Consider the following 15977-nt stretch of genomic DNA (forward strand, 5'->3'; position numbering starts at 1 on the left):
TCAGTCAGTCAGTCGAATGGCTGCCATATTCGACGTCTCTGGCACCCGGCGGCCGTACCATTCAACCTCTCTAATCGGATGTGTTCTCAAACGTCGCTAGGCAACTGATTAGAGTGTGGGTTTACCTTGGCGACCCGGCATCCAATCATTTCATCTAGCACGGCCCACCTCTAATTAACATGCTCAGTCAGGTTGAAGTCTAAAATGTGCTATTAGACACTATAAATTGATTGTGCCACTTTTAAGTTGCTTATTTAATCCATGTCTTTCATTGCAGCATTACTGGCCATGTTTTGTGTGTAAGAGACGTGTGTAAGAAAAAATGAACAAAAGTAAAAATAAATAAATAAATATATATATATATATATATATATATATATATATATATATATATAAAAATTAGTGTGCTTATCTTTGAAGACGAGTTCCCTGGTTAAAAAAGAAGAAAATAATTAAGTTGGAGGAGGCAGTCTTAAATGAAGATTAAATGAGTCAAACGGCATTCTGTTGAGGGAACCTGGATTCTGAACAGATGGACAAATTAAATTGCGGATGAGATGCAGGGAGGTGGTTGGAGCTCTGGTGACTTGCTCTCCATGTGGAAGAGTGTCCATGGAAGGGGGACTGTTAGACTGATATGGGGCTGTGGGTCATGTTATTGTAGTCAGAATGTACAGGTGGTTCCCACACTGTCTGCACAGGGTACATGCATGTGTAGGAGGAGTGAGTCAGCCAGCATGAGCGACAGCCATTGTCAACCAAAGGTCTGCTGTCAATTACCACAGAGTAGCCAGTGAAATGTAGATGGACATTTTTATTGTCAAGAAAAGTAAAAATACAAACGTAAGCATAGTGTCTTTGTGTCTGTCATTTCTGGACCTTGAGGGACACACATAACACACGAGTGAGGGGCGGCGCAGCACACACACACACACACGCACACACACACACACACACACACACACACATCTCAATAGTCACCGGGTGAATTTCTCCTCTGCATTTGAGCTTGTCCTCCTCCAGATGCAGCCAGGAGCAGTGGGAAGCCTCGTCAGTGGCGCCCAGGGACCAAGTCCAAGTGCTCAGCCAAGTCCTGGTCAGAGACCAGACTGAAGAGCACCTGTTCTTCTGCATGTTTTACGTATTGGGTTATTTTGGGAGGAAGCCCTTGCAAACACAGGGATGCAAACTCATCAGAAACAGAATGGTCAGAGACTTTCTTGCTGTGAGGCAACAATGGCAAGTATTGCGCCACCATGCCACACGTGAGCAGTTTTGGGGTTCAGTGTCTTGCTCAAGGAAACTTTGGCACACTGCCAAGAGCCATAGATGGACCATGAGCCTGGATGTGTAGAGGGCACCCCTCCCTATCAACACCCCCCACTTGACAAGGTTGAAAATTTGAATATACTACTTTATTGCCTGTCTGGCATTAAGGACTGGATGGCAAATAACTTTTTACAACTAAATGCTGACAAGACCAAAGTCCTTATTGTTGCTACAGACTTTATTGCTTCTAAGGTGGTGAATTAGCCCCGTCACTCCGAGGCTCCTGCGGTCAATCGACACGGTCACGGCTCTTCTCTGTCCTGGCCCCGCAGTGGTGGAATGAACTGCCCACTGATGTCAGGACAGCAGAGAAAACTCATCTCTTCAAGAAGTACTACAACAATCCTCCCGCCTAAGCACTTATTGTATTTTATTGTATTATATTATATTTCACTGTACTTTAGATTACTATTCTTGCACTTTGCCTTCAGCACTAGATTATGCTCTTGTTTTAGAAGGAAGATGCACTTGTGAGTTCTGGCAAGTAGTAGTACATTGGCTCTTCCTACGTTAAATGCAATTATTGTTAGTCGCTTTGGATAAAAGCGTCTGCTAAATGACTGTAATGTAATGTAATGTAATTACTTGGGGTCCTTAAAAGGAAATGTACGCTCCACTATTAGAAATCTCAGTGTCACTTTTGATCAAACTATGCACCTTGATATGCATATAAAATCCCTGACCTGCACCTGTTTTTCCCACCTTAGAAATATATACAAATTAAGGTTGATTGTGTCACATGCAGAGTTGGAAATGACTGTCCATGCTTTTGTATCATCCCGGCTGGATTACTGTAATTCTACTGTAAGTCTCTGTATACCTGCCTGCCCAAGGATACCTATCAGCAAGTCATCTCTGGACCGTCTCCAACTGGTCCAAAATGCGGCTGCTAGGATGTTAACCAGGTCAAGAAGGTCCTGCCATATTACACCCATCCTGGCCACCCTGCACTGACTTCCTGTATCGCTCAGGATACATTTGAAGGTCCTTGTGCTCACTTATAGAGCCCTTCATGGTCACACACCTGGTTATATAAGTGACCTTCTCCACAACTATGCCAGCAGCCGGTCTCTGGGGTCCTCTGACCAGGGCCTACTGGTTGTGCCCCGGACCAGGCTGAAAACCAAGGGGAGCAGAGCGTTTGGACCTGTAGCCCCCAATCTCTGGAATGCGCTCCCCAAGGATTAAGAATCTCTTCCTCTGTGGACATTTTTAAGGGACTGCTTAAGACCCACCTGTTCAAGCAGGCTTTTGGACAGCCGTAACTGACTGCTGCTTATGTTGTGTTTTTCTTTGTCTGTCTTTTTTGTGTAGTTTTACTCATTATTATTATATTGTATTTTTTGACCTGTGAAGCACTTTGTGACTCTGTGCTGTGAAAAGTGCTATATAAATAAAGTTTTACTTACTTTACTTACTTACTTACCCCCCTACAGCCTCCGCCGCAACACTGTTCTTATTGTTTGTTTTCTTTAAAAAACTGGAAATGCGAGGAACCTGCTGTAAAGCATCTTACAGCCTTGTCTCTTTCATTTTTCTGCTCCACCTAATATGTGACGGTGCTCCATTTAACATGTACGGTTCTTTGTCAAGATCAAACAGATTGAACCAATCAATCAATCAAAGCTTTATTTGTATAGCACACTTCATACACAGAGGCAACACAATGCGCTTTACAGAGAACAAGGGAGGTGGGCATACTTCCGACCCCTACATATTCATGAGGGAAGCAAAAAAACAGTATCACCCAGGGGCCAGAAAAGTGAGCTGTAAAAATTCTTCCCTGACCCCTCTCAACGAGGCGATCGAGTTGGCCTTGTGACCTGCACCTGTGTGATCTGTCTCAAGTTCACAAATTTTAATAGTGCCCTCTATAGACAAGTTATAGCCTACTCATATGGAAAGATAGCCTACATTCCCACCCATTAGATTAACCAGTAGTTTTTTTTTAAAGACGTGGGCCCCTATAAACTGTTCAAAATATTAATGTTTTTTTTGTTTGTGTTAGGAATCTCACCCTAAATTTATATTGGTGTCCCTGCAACAAGAAATGCAAAGGGCCCCCTGTGGTCTTGGGCCCGGTAGGTAATATGTCTTTGCCGAGCGCTGGGATCGAACTGGGGACTTCCCAATCCCCAGGCATACCTCCCGAGCTAAGTGCCAGCCCCGGGTCCCTTTTAATGGTCAAGGCAATTACACTGTTATAGTAGCCTACTTGTAATTATAATGAGATCGATGTAGCAAAACAGTATTCTGCTTTTAACACTGAATTGGATGAAATGCAAGCTTATAGTGCATGCTGGAACAGGGGCAACATGCATTTACATTGTACATGACAATGATTTTAGACGACTTTAAATGTCTTGAATAACAGCCATTCTTACTTGGAGCCAATTCTAATATAATAGAGAGTAGGCTACACTACCAGCAACTGGTAGCTCTCCTCACTGCCATTCCACTGTGGTGACTGAAGGGTTGGCGGCTGGGTGGCTCTGGGAAAGAGAGAGAGCGCTCACGAAGTCACGGCTCCCTCTACAGGTAGGACAGTGAACATTTTCCACCGAACGCAGTGAAAACAATCACTGTGGAATACAGTAGAGAGGACACATCAGAGTCGTCTGACCGCAAGATAGGCTACATGTTGAACCGCAGTAGTGATGTAATATGTGACTAAGAGTAGCCAGCGAGAGCGCAAATCATCTGATTTCACGGGTCTGTCAAAGCAAGGAATGCATTTTCCCCCTTGCACCATCTTTTTATGAATGTTATTCAACGTCTGCTATGGATGAGGCACTGTCTCTTTGAATTCTTGAAGAGTGAGAACTTTTACGTTAGCAATATTGTTTCCTTAAAATCTACGGACGGATTTGTAAAGCAAGCTTGTTACCGGAGACAAGAAGAAAAGCCGGTCTATGATGGAAAACGACTGAATTCTCCGGTGAGACAGACGAGAGAAGACATAAACCGGCTCTGGTACATGGCTACATAGACAGCTCGCGATGTCAGCTGCGGGTATGTGTTGTTTACTAGGGTCTGTGGATGTTGTAGCCCGACCAAGGAGACTTCTGAGCCACTGGGTAGCCTTGATTGGACCGGACACTGACTGGGGCTGACTGATGTTTGTTCAGGAGGAAAATGTTTTGGGATAGAGATCAATACGAGTTTGCTGCTGCTTGCAGGAGGAGATGCCAGACATTACATGCTCCACTGTGAGGAGGAGAGAACCCCTAGAGAATATATGGATACACTCAACATTTTATTTTTTTCCTTAGACATTTAATATTTGTTTGCTGAATGGCGTCTCAATGTGATGCGTTGCGTACAGATGCGCAACTCCTCAACTTTATCCTGCGCCGCTGCTTTTCATAAGTGGATATTGTTATCTTTTTTCCTCCAGACCAATTTCCTGCAGAATGGTATTGCAGCAAAATGTCCTATTGTAATTAAATTATTACTGGCTGTAGGCTGATGCTTGATGGACTAAATTGACATCATATTTCCATATTATGTTTCCTCAAGATAATGTTCTAAGAAAATTATAAGAAATTATAAGAAATTATAATTATAATTAATGAAGTTCTGAGACTAAACTTATTTCCATGGGAAATAATTGATAATTGTTATCATGATATCAAAAATAACCATGGCTACCAAGTGGATTTTGTACTCTGTGTTTTTGCTGGCACTGTCGGCAGTGGGGACGTCTTTTTCTGGAGTTTTCAATGCCTCGGACAAAGATGTTTTCACAGAAGACTTTCTGCAGCTCAGGCTCCCCCAGGGTAAGGCGCTGGACCATCGCAAACTCCAGTCCACAAACTCTCATCCAAACCTGTATTTTAACCAGGGAGACCTACAGCTCCTGAGGCAACGCTCCACCACCACACACAGCCACATCTTCAAAGTGATCAGGGCAGCTGTCCTCACTATGCTGTCCAACATGCCTCTCTACATCCCTCCTATCAAACATGAGGAGTTCACAAGCAAGTGGAATGAGATATATGGAAACAACCTCCCGCCTCTCGCGCTCTATTGCCTGCTGTGCCCAGAGGACTCGGGAGCCCTCCAGTTCCTTATCAAGTTCATGGACAGGATGGCGGAGTACCCTGACTGGAAAGTGACCAGTGCTCCGAACGACGAGGTGCCCATGGCTCACTCGCTCACCGGGTTTGCCACCGCCTATGACTTTATTTACTCTTACCTGGGCGAGCAGCGCCGCAATGTTTACCTCAAGAGGATTCGCTCAGAGACAGAGGGGCTGTATGAGCTGTCTAAATATAGAGGATGGGGGAAGCAGTATCTCCAAAACCACCAAACCACTAACATACTAGCCATCTTGACAGGGGCCATAGTGGTGGGCACGCACGACGACCCCGAGTCGATGATCTGGAAGCAAGTGTCAGTAAACTATATGGAGAAGACTATGTTCCTCCTGAACCATGTTGTTGACGGGTCTCTTGACGAGGGGGTGGCCTATGGGAGCTACACAGCTAAGTCCATCACGCAGTATGTGTTCCTAGCCCAGCGTCATTTCAGCATCGATAACATGCAGAACAACTGGCTAAAGGCGCACTTCTGGTTCTACTATGCCACCCTGCTGCCAGGCTTCCAGAGGACTGTCGGCATCGCCGACTCCAACTATAACTGGTTCTACGGCCCGGAGAGCCAGCTTGTCTTCCTGGACACGTTTGTTTTGAGGAACGGGACTGGGAACTGGCTGGCACAGCAGATCAGAAAGCACCGGCCCAAAGACGGCCCCATGGGGCAGTCCTCCGCCCAGCGCTGGGCGACCCTCCACACGGAGTACATCTGGTACGACGCCCATCTCACCCCACAGCCCCCCCAAGGCTTTGGCAGGGCGGAGATGCACATCTTCTCCAACTGGGGGGTGGTGACATACGGAGGGGGGCTGCCCATGGGCCAGGGGAACACCTTTGTCTCCTTTAAGTCAGGTAAGCTTGGCGGCCGTGCTGTTTATGACATAGTCCACGCCAAACCTTACTCCTGGGTGGACGGCTGGAACAGCTTTAACCCCGGGCACGAGCACCCTGACCAGAACTCCTTCACATTTGCGCCGAACGGACAGGTCTTTGTGTCGGAGGCCCTGTACGGACCTAAGTATAGCTACTTGAACAACGTGCTTGTGTTCAGCCCGTCCCCTACCAGCCAGTGCAACGCTCCCTGGGAGGGCCAGCTGGGGGAGTGCGCTAAGTGGCTGCGCTGGACTGACGAGGGGGTGGGGGATACAGTGGGGGAGGTGATCACCGCCTCCTCACACCGAGACACCATGTTTGTGAGCGGGGAGGCGGCGTCCGCCTACTCTCCCGCTATGAGGCTGAAGAGTGTGTACCGGGCTCTGGTGCTGCTCAACTCCCAGACTCTGCTGGTTCTGGACCACGTGGAGAGGTGGGACAACTCACCCGTGAACACCCTCAGCGCGTTTTTCCACAACCTGGATATTGACTTTAAGTATGTTCCCTTTAAGTTCATGAACAGGTATAATGGGGTTTTGATGGACGTGTGGGACGCCCATTACAAGATGTTCTGGTTTGACACACAGGGTTTCAGCCCTGACACTGTGATACAGGAGGCAGAACAGGCAGCTGAGTTTAAAAAGCGATGGACACAGTATGTTAATGTCACATTCCCTATTAGAAGCTCAGTCACCAGAGTGGCCTATGTGATGCACGGACCTTACGTCAAAGTGTCAAACTGCAGATTTATGGACAACAGCAAAAATGGAGTAAAACTCTCTCTAATCATAAACAACACAGAGAAGATTGTGTCCGTTGTGACCAACTATAAGGACATCGGAGCTAGGTCAAGCTATCTAGGCTTCGGGGGTCATGCCAAAGTTGAGGACAGATCCCAGGTCGTTCGCTACGGCTTGGGGACAGAGGTCGTTCCCAAACAAACGACTGCCAACAGTCAGCTGTTTGATTTTGGATTTACAGTCAACGTTATAGCCGGGGTGATACTGTGCGCTGCTATTGGGTTTCTGACCATGCAGAGGAAGTTTTATGTGTGCTTTAGCAGACTGATGTGCTACGCTCTCCTCTCTGTGCTCATGGTCTGGGTGGCCGAGCTGCTCTTCGTCTCCAACACCTGTGACCAGCTTCTCTGTGGGGTCAAGTGGAAGGGCTCGAGCACCAACCCCGAGGTCAGCAAACAAATCAGACTCTATGATCAGCATCGATTCCCCCTGCCTACCGTCATCATAACGACCCTGCCCGGCTCCGGGTCGGAGATCCTGAAGCACCTTTTCTACAACAGCTCTGACTTTGTTTACATACGCGTGCCCACGGAGCACGTCGACATCCCCGAGACCGAGTTTGAGTTTGACTCCCTGGTGGACGCCTGCGAGTGGTCCAGATCGGATGCTGCGCGGGGACGGTTCAAGATCATCCAGGGCTGGCTGCACTCTCTGGTCCACAACATCAAGCTGCACCTACAGAACATCCAGCTTACAGAGACCAGCCGGGCCAGGCCGCCTCAAAGAGTCGGGCCCTCAAGGGACCGCAGGAAGAGGACCAGGAGGAGGGAGCCAGCCGCTGAGCTGAAGGGCAAGCTGAGGGCCAACCTGGACCGCGACGCTGAGTATGTGAGGGAGATGAGACGTCACGTCGCAGAATACCCCAACGCCCGTGTGGTGCTCAACCTGAGGAGTGGAAGCTGGGCCCTGAAGCTACCTTTCATCCGGGAGGTGGTAGGGACAGCCATGCGGGCCATCTACCTGGTCCGTGATCCCCGGGCCTGGATCTATCTAATGCTGTACAATAGCAAACCCAGCCTGTACACTCTGAAGAATATCCCCCAGCACCTGTCCCTGATATTCAAGGAGGACGCCATCAGGGACGGGTGTCCTGCCTCCGCGCCGGAGTTCAGAATGATCCGGAGGCTCCTCTCGCGCTCGGAGGCCAACGCCGTCCTGATACTAGCACACCTGTGGCTGGCACACACATCCGCCGTGCTGAAGGCCAGCACGGCCCTCCCAGGAGAGTCCTACCTCCAGGTGAGGTTCGAGGATGTGGTTGACTTCCCCCAGGAGACGGCAGAGAGGATACACTCGTTCTTGGGGGTCCCCGTCTCGCCCTCGGCCCTCAACCAGATCATGTTCACCACATCCACAAACTTATACAACTTGATGTATGAGGGAGACATATCACCGGCCAACATTAACATATGGAGGCACAGTCTGCCTCGTAAGGACATCAGACTGATAGAGGAGACGTGTGGGATTGTGATGAGGAGCCTGGGCTACTCCAGGCTTGTCAGTTAACAAACAGGTCGGTCCGTTAAACGAACTGCTGCGGGTCAGCTGAGAAGAAATTAAAAGATCCCATTTGTAGCTTCCAATCTTTGCTTTTGTTTTTTGATCACTAATTGTTGTATTTTGCACTGATGCCTGATGATGTAAGATGGTGTTTTCAGGGTAGGGTAGCTTTTATTTAATCTCTGGTCCAATTGGACTTCATTACATTGTTAAATATGTGTGGTATAAAACTCATACGTATGTTTGCAAGTGAGGATGTTTTACATTAAAATAAGAGGTTAAATTGTGAAATTACACTGTTCTTCATGCTTCCCTTTTTAGTATGCCCAGGACAATGACTTAACACTCTTTGTTTGAGTGAGATTTTAAATCTTTGATGTCTAACATGCAGAAAACTCTGTTCTAGACTGCTGTCTAGACAGATTATTTTTGTAAATCTGTTAGAAGATGACAGAGAGTGAAGTAGTGCTTTATTGTTTTGCTATAAATATATATGGATAATGTGGGCTGTATTTTCATATACTGTAAATGTATGGTAGTGTGGCAAACAGGCCATCAAGGAGTTTTATTTGAAGTTCCAAGATGTCAAGACATGTTGGGGTGGCTTAGCATTTTTGCAGGGAATTCTCTAGGTTAAAGTGTGAATTTCTGTGCATATTTTAAGCCTATAATGTCAAGCTATCTGTATGTACAGTAGCAATAAGCTTGAATGTATAATTTTTGACTGATGGAATTCTAGGAGAAAAATTAGTCTTATAGCCGCATATGTCCCAAAGGAAGGCTATGGAATGAATATTATTATTGTAACCCCCTTTGGTGTGTATTGAACTAGATCAGAGGAAAGTGCTCAATGGGGATCAGGCTGCAGCAACTGTCTGCCTTGACACATTTTCAGTCTGAGCATTTCCAAAGTATCCCCCACAGCTACCCACATTAATCTGCAGAACGCCATATAACTGAGACTAGGCCTGTGTATCCTCATTGCTGCGTTATCTTCAGCCGAGCCTGGAGGAAACACTGTTTTTTCCATTTCCTGTTGCCCTCAATCAGATAGCCAATGATTTGCAAGGCCTTTGTCTTATAACAGTTCAGCAGACAGAAGAAGGACAGGGGAGGAATATTAAGCATAATCAAAGACAGTCCAACAACATGTTCTCGGCCAAAATGTTCTGTTTTCTCCGCCTACAACGTGGACTATAGGTTTTAAGTTTCCATTTACAGTACAGTACAGTATGTTTTCGTCCCACAATAATTATAGGTTTGCGTAATTGGCTGTATGGATATGATACACATCTTGTTTGTAAACAAAAGCATATCATTAATTGCTTCTTTTTTTTTTTTAATCAGTTGATCTCCAAGCCAAAACTGTCACGTTTCGGAACACAGACTCTTGACTGCTTGGAAAACCTGTTTGATGTTGTGGTCTTTGAATGTGTGTAGACTTGGCAGACATGCTCTCACTTTGGTGTTGCAATCCTGTTACCAACTGTTTTGATTTGCTTGTGGGGATAGATTTCCTTGCTTCTGTGGCCTTGAATTACAAAATATTTACTGACATCTGTTTTCTGTCTTCTCCAGAGTGCAATGTGGAGAAATTGTATAGAAAATAATAAATTCTTAAATATATTGACAACCAGTGCATTGCATGATTGTCATGAACCATTGTGAATATAATATGTTTCAAAAGAGTGCTTTCTAAGGTAATTAAGGACAGACTGTATGATATAATACTGTAGAGGCCTCGGAAAGGTCGACAGAAGCCTAACTGGCCATATACTATAGGCGGTATATGCAAGACAAAGAGGCGCCATTAAAACCCTGTAAAGAGTTACTCATGTCAGATTAAACATGTACTGACTTGAGATGTGTCAACCACAGTACATTCCTTCTTCCGTATGTTCACGTCTCACCACTCTCTCTTGCTCTCTCAATATCAGTCCGTCTTTTCGTTATTCATTTGTTCCTGATCCCTGACCATCACAGCGCTTTGCATCCCTCTAGTAATCTCTCTCTGCCAAAGAAACAGTTGCTTTGCACAGAACCTACCCAACACTACTTTTTAATGTTAATGAGTGAGGGAGTGTACCATGGCCAGGGCATTGAAAATAATACAACACAGTATTAGACTATAGTAAGAAAACTCTAGAACAGCATTAGAAAGACAACAGATTCAAGATGGCCAATAAAACATCTGTTGCCTTTCTAATGGCACACATGGGTTTCCTCACATTAGCCTAATACTGTGTTGTATTATTTTCAATTTATAAATAAATGGGTGACTGACATTTGATGTCCCCGGGAGTACTGTAGTTTGGACCATGTTTCCTGAAAATAATCAATGTTTAATCTCAACCATCTGTTTTTCCATCCAACCATCCAAATTTAATTTGTTTCTACTATGCAAGTTAACCATACTGTATCTAATGCCCAAACTCAAGACAGATCTGGTCTCACAAGCCATTATTATTTCTGATCCATTCTATTCCCTCACCTATCATTTCAAATTCACCAAGCCAAATCATATTACAATAAGCTCTTTGATCTCCCTGATTACAGAGAGAATAATATAGGCTAATTAATTTTAATTAAACAAAACAAAACTTAAGGTTTCAGCATAACTTTTTCTGTTTTCCTATACGGGTTATCATTGTCATATTTGATAAAAAGAAGTCAAGCAGAACAGCCGAGAAGATAATACTGTCTCTAACACTGTAACGCACTATGGGTAAGGCACATGCTGCATTCACACATGGGCAGAGGTTAACCAAATGGAACGGGGGGGGGGGGGGGGGGGGCGGCGGGGGGACTCAATTTCAGCTGAGTAACCATAGTCCTCCTCTCCGTGTCCATTCCTCGACTAGAAAGCGTGGTTCCCAGGGGTCCGCCTCCCTCGCCGACGGCCATCGCTTCTGCCAGCACTCATTAATTAACCTTTACTGCAGTCACCATCAGTCACACCACCAGCCCCTGCTGCCATTACAGACTGGAGCAGGATCATTGTTACACTGTAATGCTCGGCTGCTGCGCCATAGACTTAAACACTCAGTGCAGAGAGAGACAGATGGGCTGGCGACTCTGTCGTTGTTTATAGTACGAGGAGTCCAGACATGGTGGGAATGTAAAGGGGCGTGCGTGACGAGGCCTAACCCACGCGGATGTGCGAGTCCTTGAACAGGCGAGGGATGCGGAGTACAGCCCCCCCCCCCATTCTTTCACCTCAGTGATTAATAACGTCCACAAGATGCTCGGCTCCAACACTGCAAATTTACTTGCCGTTGACGCCACTCCTGTATATGATGCAGTTTGGCGTGGATCACTCTGATTGGTATTAATAGGAGTAGACTGGGGAGGAAACACGGTTGGCATTGTCAATTTACGCCCCAGGACGAGCTTCGTCTGTGGTGAAAATGGAATCCTTTATGTCAATAAAGCGCAGCAGCAGCCTCTAATGAAGTTGGTCCCCAGGAGTCAAGGTTAATATGACACCAAGGGGCTCCGTACCGTTGGAGATAGACCATCTCAGATTTCACTAATAAGTAACATATCATTCATAACAGGTTTGGTTTGTACGTCAATCTATTCTTCACAGCTTGTATTAACAGAGAGAGAGTGAGAGAGAACATTGATGTAAACAATTGTCTATAGCTGCGTTCAAAATGATTCACTCGTTTACTCACTCCCTATTCCCTATGTAGTGTTTCCAATGTAGTGAACTACATAGGAAATAATGAAACGGTTTTCGGACACTACATGGAACGTCATTGCGTCGGATATTCATGGACGCAAGCAGGGGCGATTCAAGGATCAAACCTTTAGGGGTGCTCAGCTCCTAGAGCTCAAACTGATTTGCCAATGTACACACATTAGCAACTGCATGTGTCTCTCTCTTTGCACTGACAATCACACACAAATATATTATATTCACCTAGAAAATGACATAAATCTGATAATAAATAAAGCAAACATAGTATGTGTGATGTAAATAAATGTAAGAGGAGGTTCCACATTTGCTGACAGTATAGCAATACATTGCTTAGTTACAGTATGTGGAATCATTGTTGCGGCCACTGCAATGACCAGAATGTGGACAAAACAGAAGCTGCCTTACTACAGTACGTTATCTTGACTACTTGTCCACTTTCTCACCTGGTTCTTGCTCTCTCTCTCTCACTCTCTCTCTCTGTCTCTCTCTGTGGACTCTATCCGTCTCTCTCTCCTTCTCTCCCTCTCTATCCTCCTCTCCTTTTTTTGTTGTCAACCAAAAGGCGAAAATAATTTATAATCTCATAAAAGGTATTGATCCATATCAGTTTACAACATTATTCACATTGAATGTTGCGTTGCTGGCAATGCAGTCAGTTAACATCCTTTTGGCCTTGCTTTTTCACCTGAAAAAAGTTGTACAATATGTCCATCTATGGAAAAATAGACCAATGAATGAGGGAGGGTATAATGTGCTTTATCCGTCTATATACCATAAAGCCCAACTCTATCAGAATAATAAGTGCATCAGCTCGTTAGCTGGAGAGTGTACAAGGAGGCTAGCTCAGAGTGAGAGCTAGTAATTTCTAAGCTAGCAAATAGCTAACCTCCTATGATGCGCAGAATGGAAGTGAACCAGACACTTTTTCTAAGTCACAGTCACAACACCTTTGACCAAACATCAGAACATTCAACTATATATATATATTTATATATATTTATATATATATATATATGCTAACATTTCAACTTACAAAATGGTCAATTTCATCTAGCTATGCCAGAAAATTCACTAATTTACCTAGCTTCCCCTTAGATGCAATATAGCGTCCCTCCACCACATGGAAAACCAGCGGTTGTAATCCAGTAACCTGTGACCTGTCCGGACTGGCAGTAGCCTATTACACACAGCGAAAAAGCTTATCTTCTTTCTCTGGCAATAAATATAGATTGTCCTTTCTTTTCATTCCAGCTTTTCCACCTTCCACAGACATTTTTGTGTTAGGCTGTAAGCCAGCGCTCCATAGATAGCATTTGTCGGGTTGTCACTCCCTCCCTCCTTCCCGTTGTTGACCTGCATCTCTATGTTGCCACCACAAGAGGCAGTGGTCCCAGCACACCAAAATAAATACACTATTCCATCCCCCACTTTCAAGTTCCTCGGTAGTGTAGTGGATAAAGCATCTGACTCCCACCCGGGATATCAGGGGTTCAAGACTCCGGTGCGGAAGATTTGGGGAAACAATACACACACCCTCTGCTAGCTTGTGGGTCTATTCCTACATTTACTTTCAGCCTTTCCATCCCTCTCCCTCCCTCCTTTCACTCTCCTTTCCCCTTTTATTTTTAAGGAAATGTACAGTATGTTTTGCAGATGAATTAACTGTGTCAAACTGATTGCAGAAACTGGGTGACCAATTAAGTGACCGTCCCATTGATATACTATTCTTGTACATACTGTTATGTTTCTCTGTGTATGCAACAATGTTTTTTTTCTGCTCCTCCTGTTCTCGGTCCCACTCCCAGATTCCTGAGTGGATCCAGTTAAATAAATATGAGCATTGTGATTTGTCATTTGTGTTTGTCACTGGATGTTATAGAAGTTATGTAAAAATGTGGTTACCTGGTGGTGCTATGTCAGTTATTGAATTTATGTGCAGTAATTGAACATTTGAAATAGTATAGGTGTCTCAGTAATTACCCATTATATATTAGGCTATACTTTGCATGTATTTACCAGGTAAATGTTAAGTAATTGGGGGACTATGAAAGGAAGGGTTACCCAAATAATGTTCAGAGTAAGTTAATTTAGCAATATAAATCCATAAACCTAGGGCCAATGGGCCTAGGATATAGACAATAAACTACCAGTGGAATGAGCATTTCTGATTACTAGCGGACCGCTGTCCCTGACGCTAATAATCCGCCAGAGGTCCGCTTGCCATTCGATGTGCAAATGGCCAAGAACCCACCAGCGGATTCGGCCAGAGGTCCACCAGCTCATCCATCAGGGACCCGCTGTAGGTCCGCTAGCCTTGTGTTATATTCCGCCCGAAGTCCGCCAACTCATCCACCGGGGACCCGCTGTAGGTCCGCTAGCCTTGTGTTATCTGAGTTTATCCCTTACCTTTGTCCAGAAACAGAAGTTGAACCAATTACAGCAAAATAGCTAACGTTACAGGAATCATCAGTGTAACTGCTTTAGCGACTGACCGCTACCATTAATGTTATGGAAGCTGCTGCTAATTGTTGTGAGCTCATGAGCTAACTTATGGAGTCAAAATGAGGCCAGAAAGCATTGTAAACGTAAGTGAAGTATTGTAAACAAAAACATATGAATTGTAAACGTAAGTGAAGTATTGTAAACGTAAGTGAAGTATTGTAAATGCAATTTTTATTTTATTTTTTAATAATTAAGTGATTATTTATATATTTTTTGTTTACAATACTTCACTTACGTTTACAATACTTCACTTACGTTTACAATACTTCACTTACGTTTACAATTCATATGTTTTTGTTTACAATACTTCACTTACGTTTACAATGCTTTCTGGCCTCATTTTGACTCTGGCTATCCTGCTCTTATTGTACTGGATTAGCATTGGAAGCATTGAAACTGATGTGTCCAGGCGACAAGACCTATATTAATTTATCAGACATTATTTTATGTAATTTAGCTTCCGTCCTACCAGTCTTGAACAGAAACAAGCAAGCCACATACATAAGCCAGGCTGGACCTGGGGCCTCATTTATCATTGAGGTACGCCATATTTTACACGGTCTTTTTCGCGATTTCAGGCGTACGCCATTCCCCCCCCCCCACATTGCGATTTATCAAGCCGAAAGGGCGAAAATTTAGTCGCCTTTCTACGCGCTTTTGTAGGACACCTCTCAACTTGTCCTACCGATTTACACGGTTTTCTACACCCTTTTTGAACACAGGGGAAACTGGCGACGCAGGTGGTGCGTCGGTGAATTACAATGTTTGATGGAGAGAAGCGACAGTTTCTGAACGCACAATCATGTAGGCTAATAGCCCAATTCAGCACAAACATATATCGCAATGCAAGATTAGACGTGTCCTCTAACCGGCTCATTCATGGTCCGATATGGATTTGTTCCCCAAACTGAACCTATGCGCTGTCCCAAACCTTTCCGCGCTATATGTCACACACCTAATGCCATCAAACGGCAATAATTGACCAATTAGATTGTCAGTAATATGTGATCATGTGGACCTGTTTGCTGTTTGGTAAGCATATAAATGACAGTCGTCCTGTGCGTAATGGGAGCCTACAGTGCACTCACACGCTTGCGTTTGATGCGTCAACATTGACGGATGCCATTCACTTTCGCTGCCGCACGCAACAACAACCAATCACATTGTCCAAAA

At 44.8% G+C, this 15977-nt stretch overlaps 1 protein-coding gene across 1 annotated transcript; it reads left to right on the forward strand.

Annotated features, from left to right (window-relative positions):
• Nucleotides 1–4972: 4972 nt before the first annotated feature.
• On the forward strand, nt 4973–8605 carry dselb (dermatan sulfate epimerase like b; the record flags this gene model as incomplete). The annotated part of the gene is made up of 1 exon (XM_084453778.1): nt 4973–8605. One exon carries the CDS (start codon nt 4973–4975, stop codon nt 8603–8605), a length of 3633 nt encoding a protein of 1210 aa, XP_084309904.1.
• Between the last annotated feature and the right edge of the window lie 7372 nt (nt 8606–15977).

The sequence above is a fragment of the Borostomias antarcticus genome (assembly GCF_949987555.1).
Source record: "Borostomias antarcticus genome assembly, chromosome: 2".
Classification (NCBI taxonomy): Eukaryota; Metazoa; Chordata; class Actinopteri; order Stomiiformes; family Stomiidae; genus Borostomias; species Borostomias antarcticus.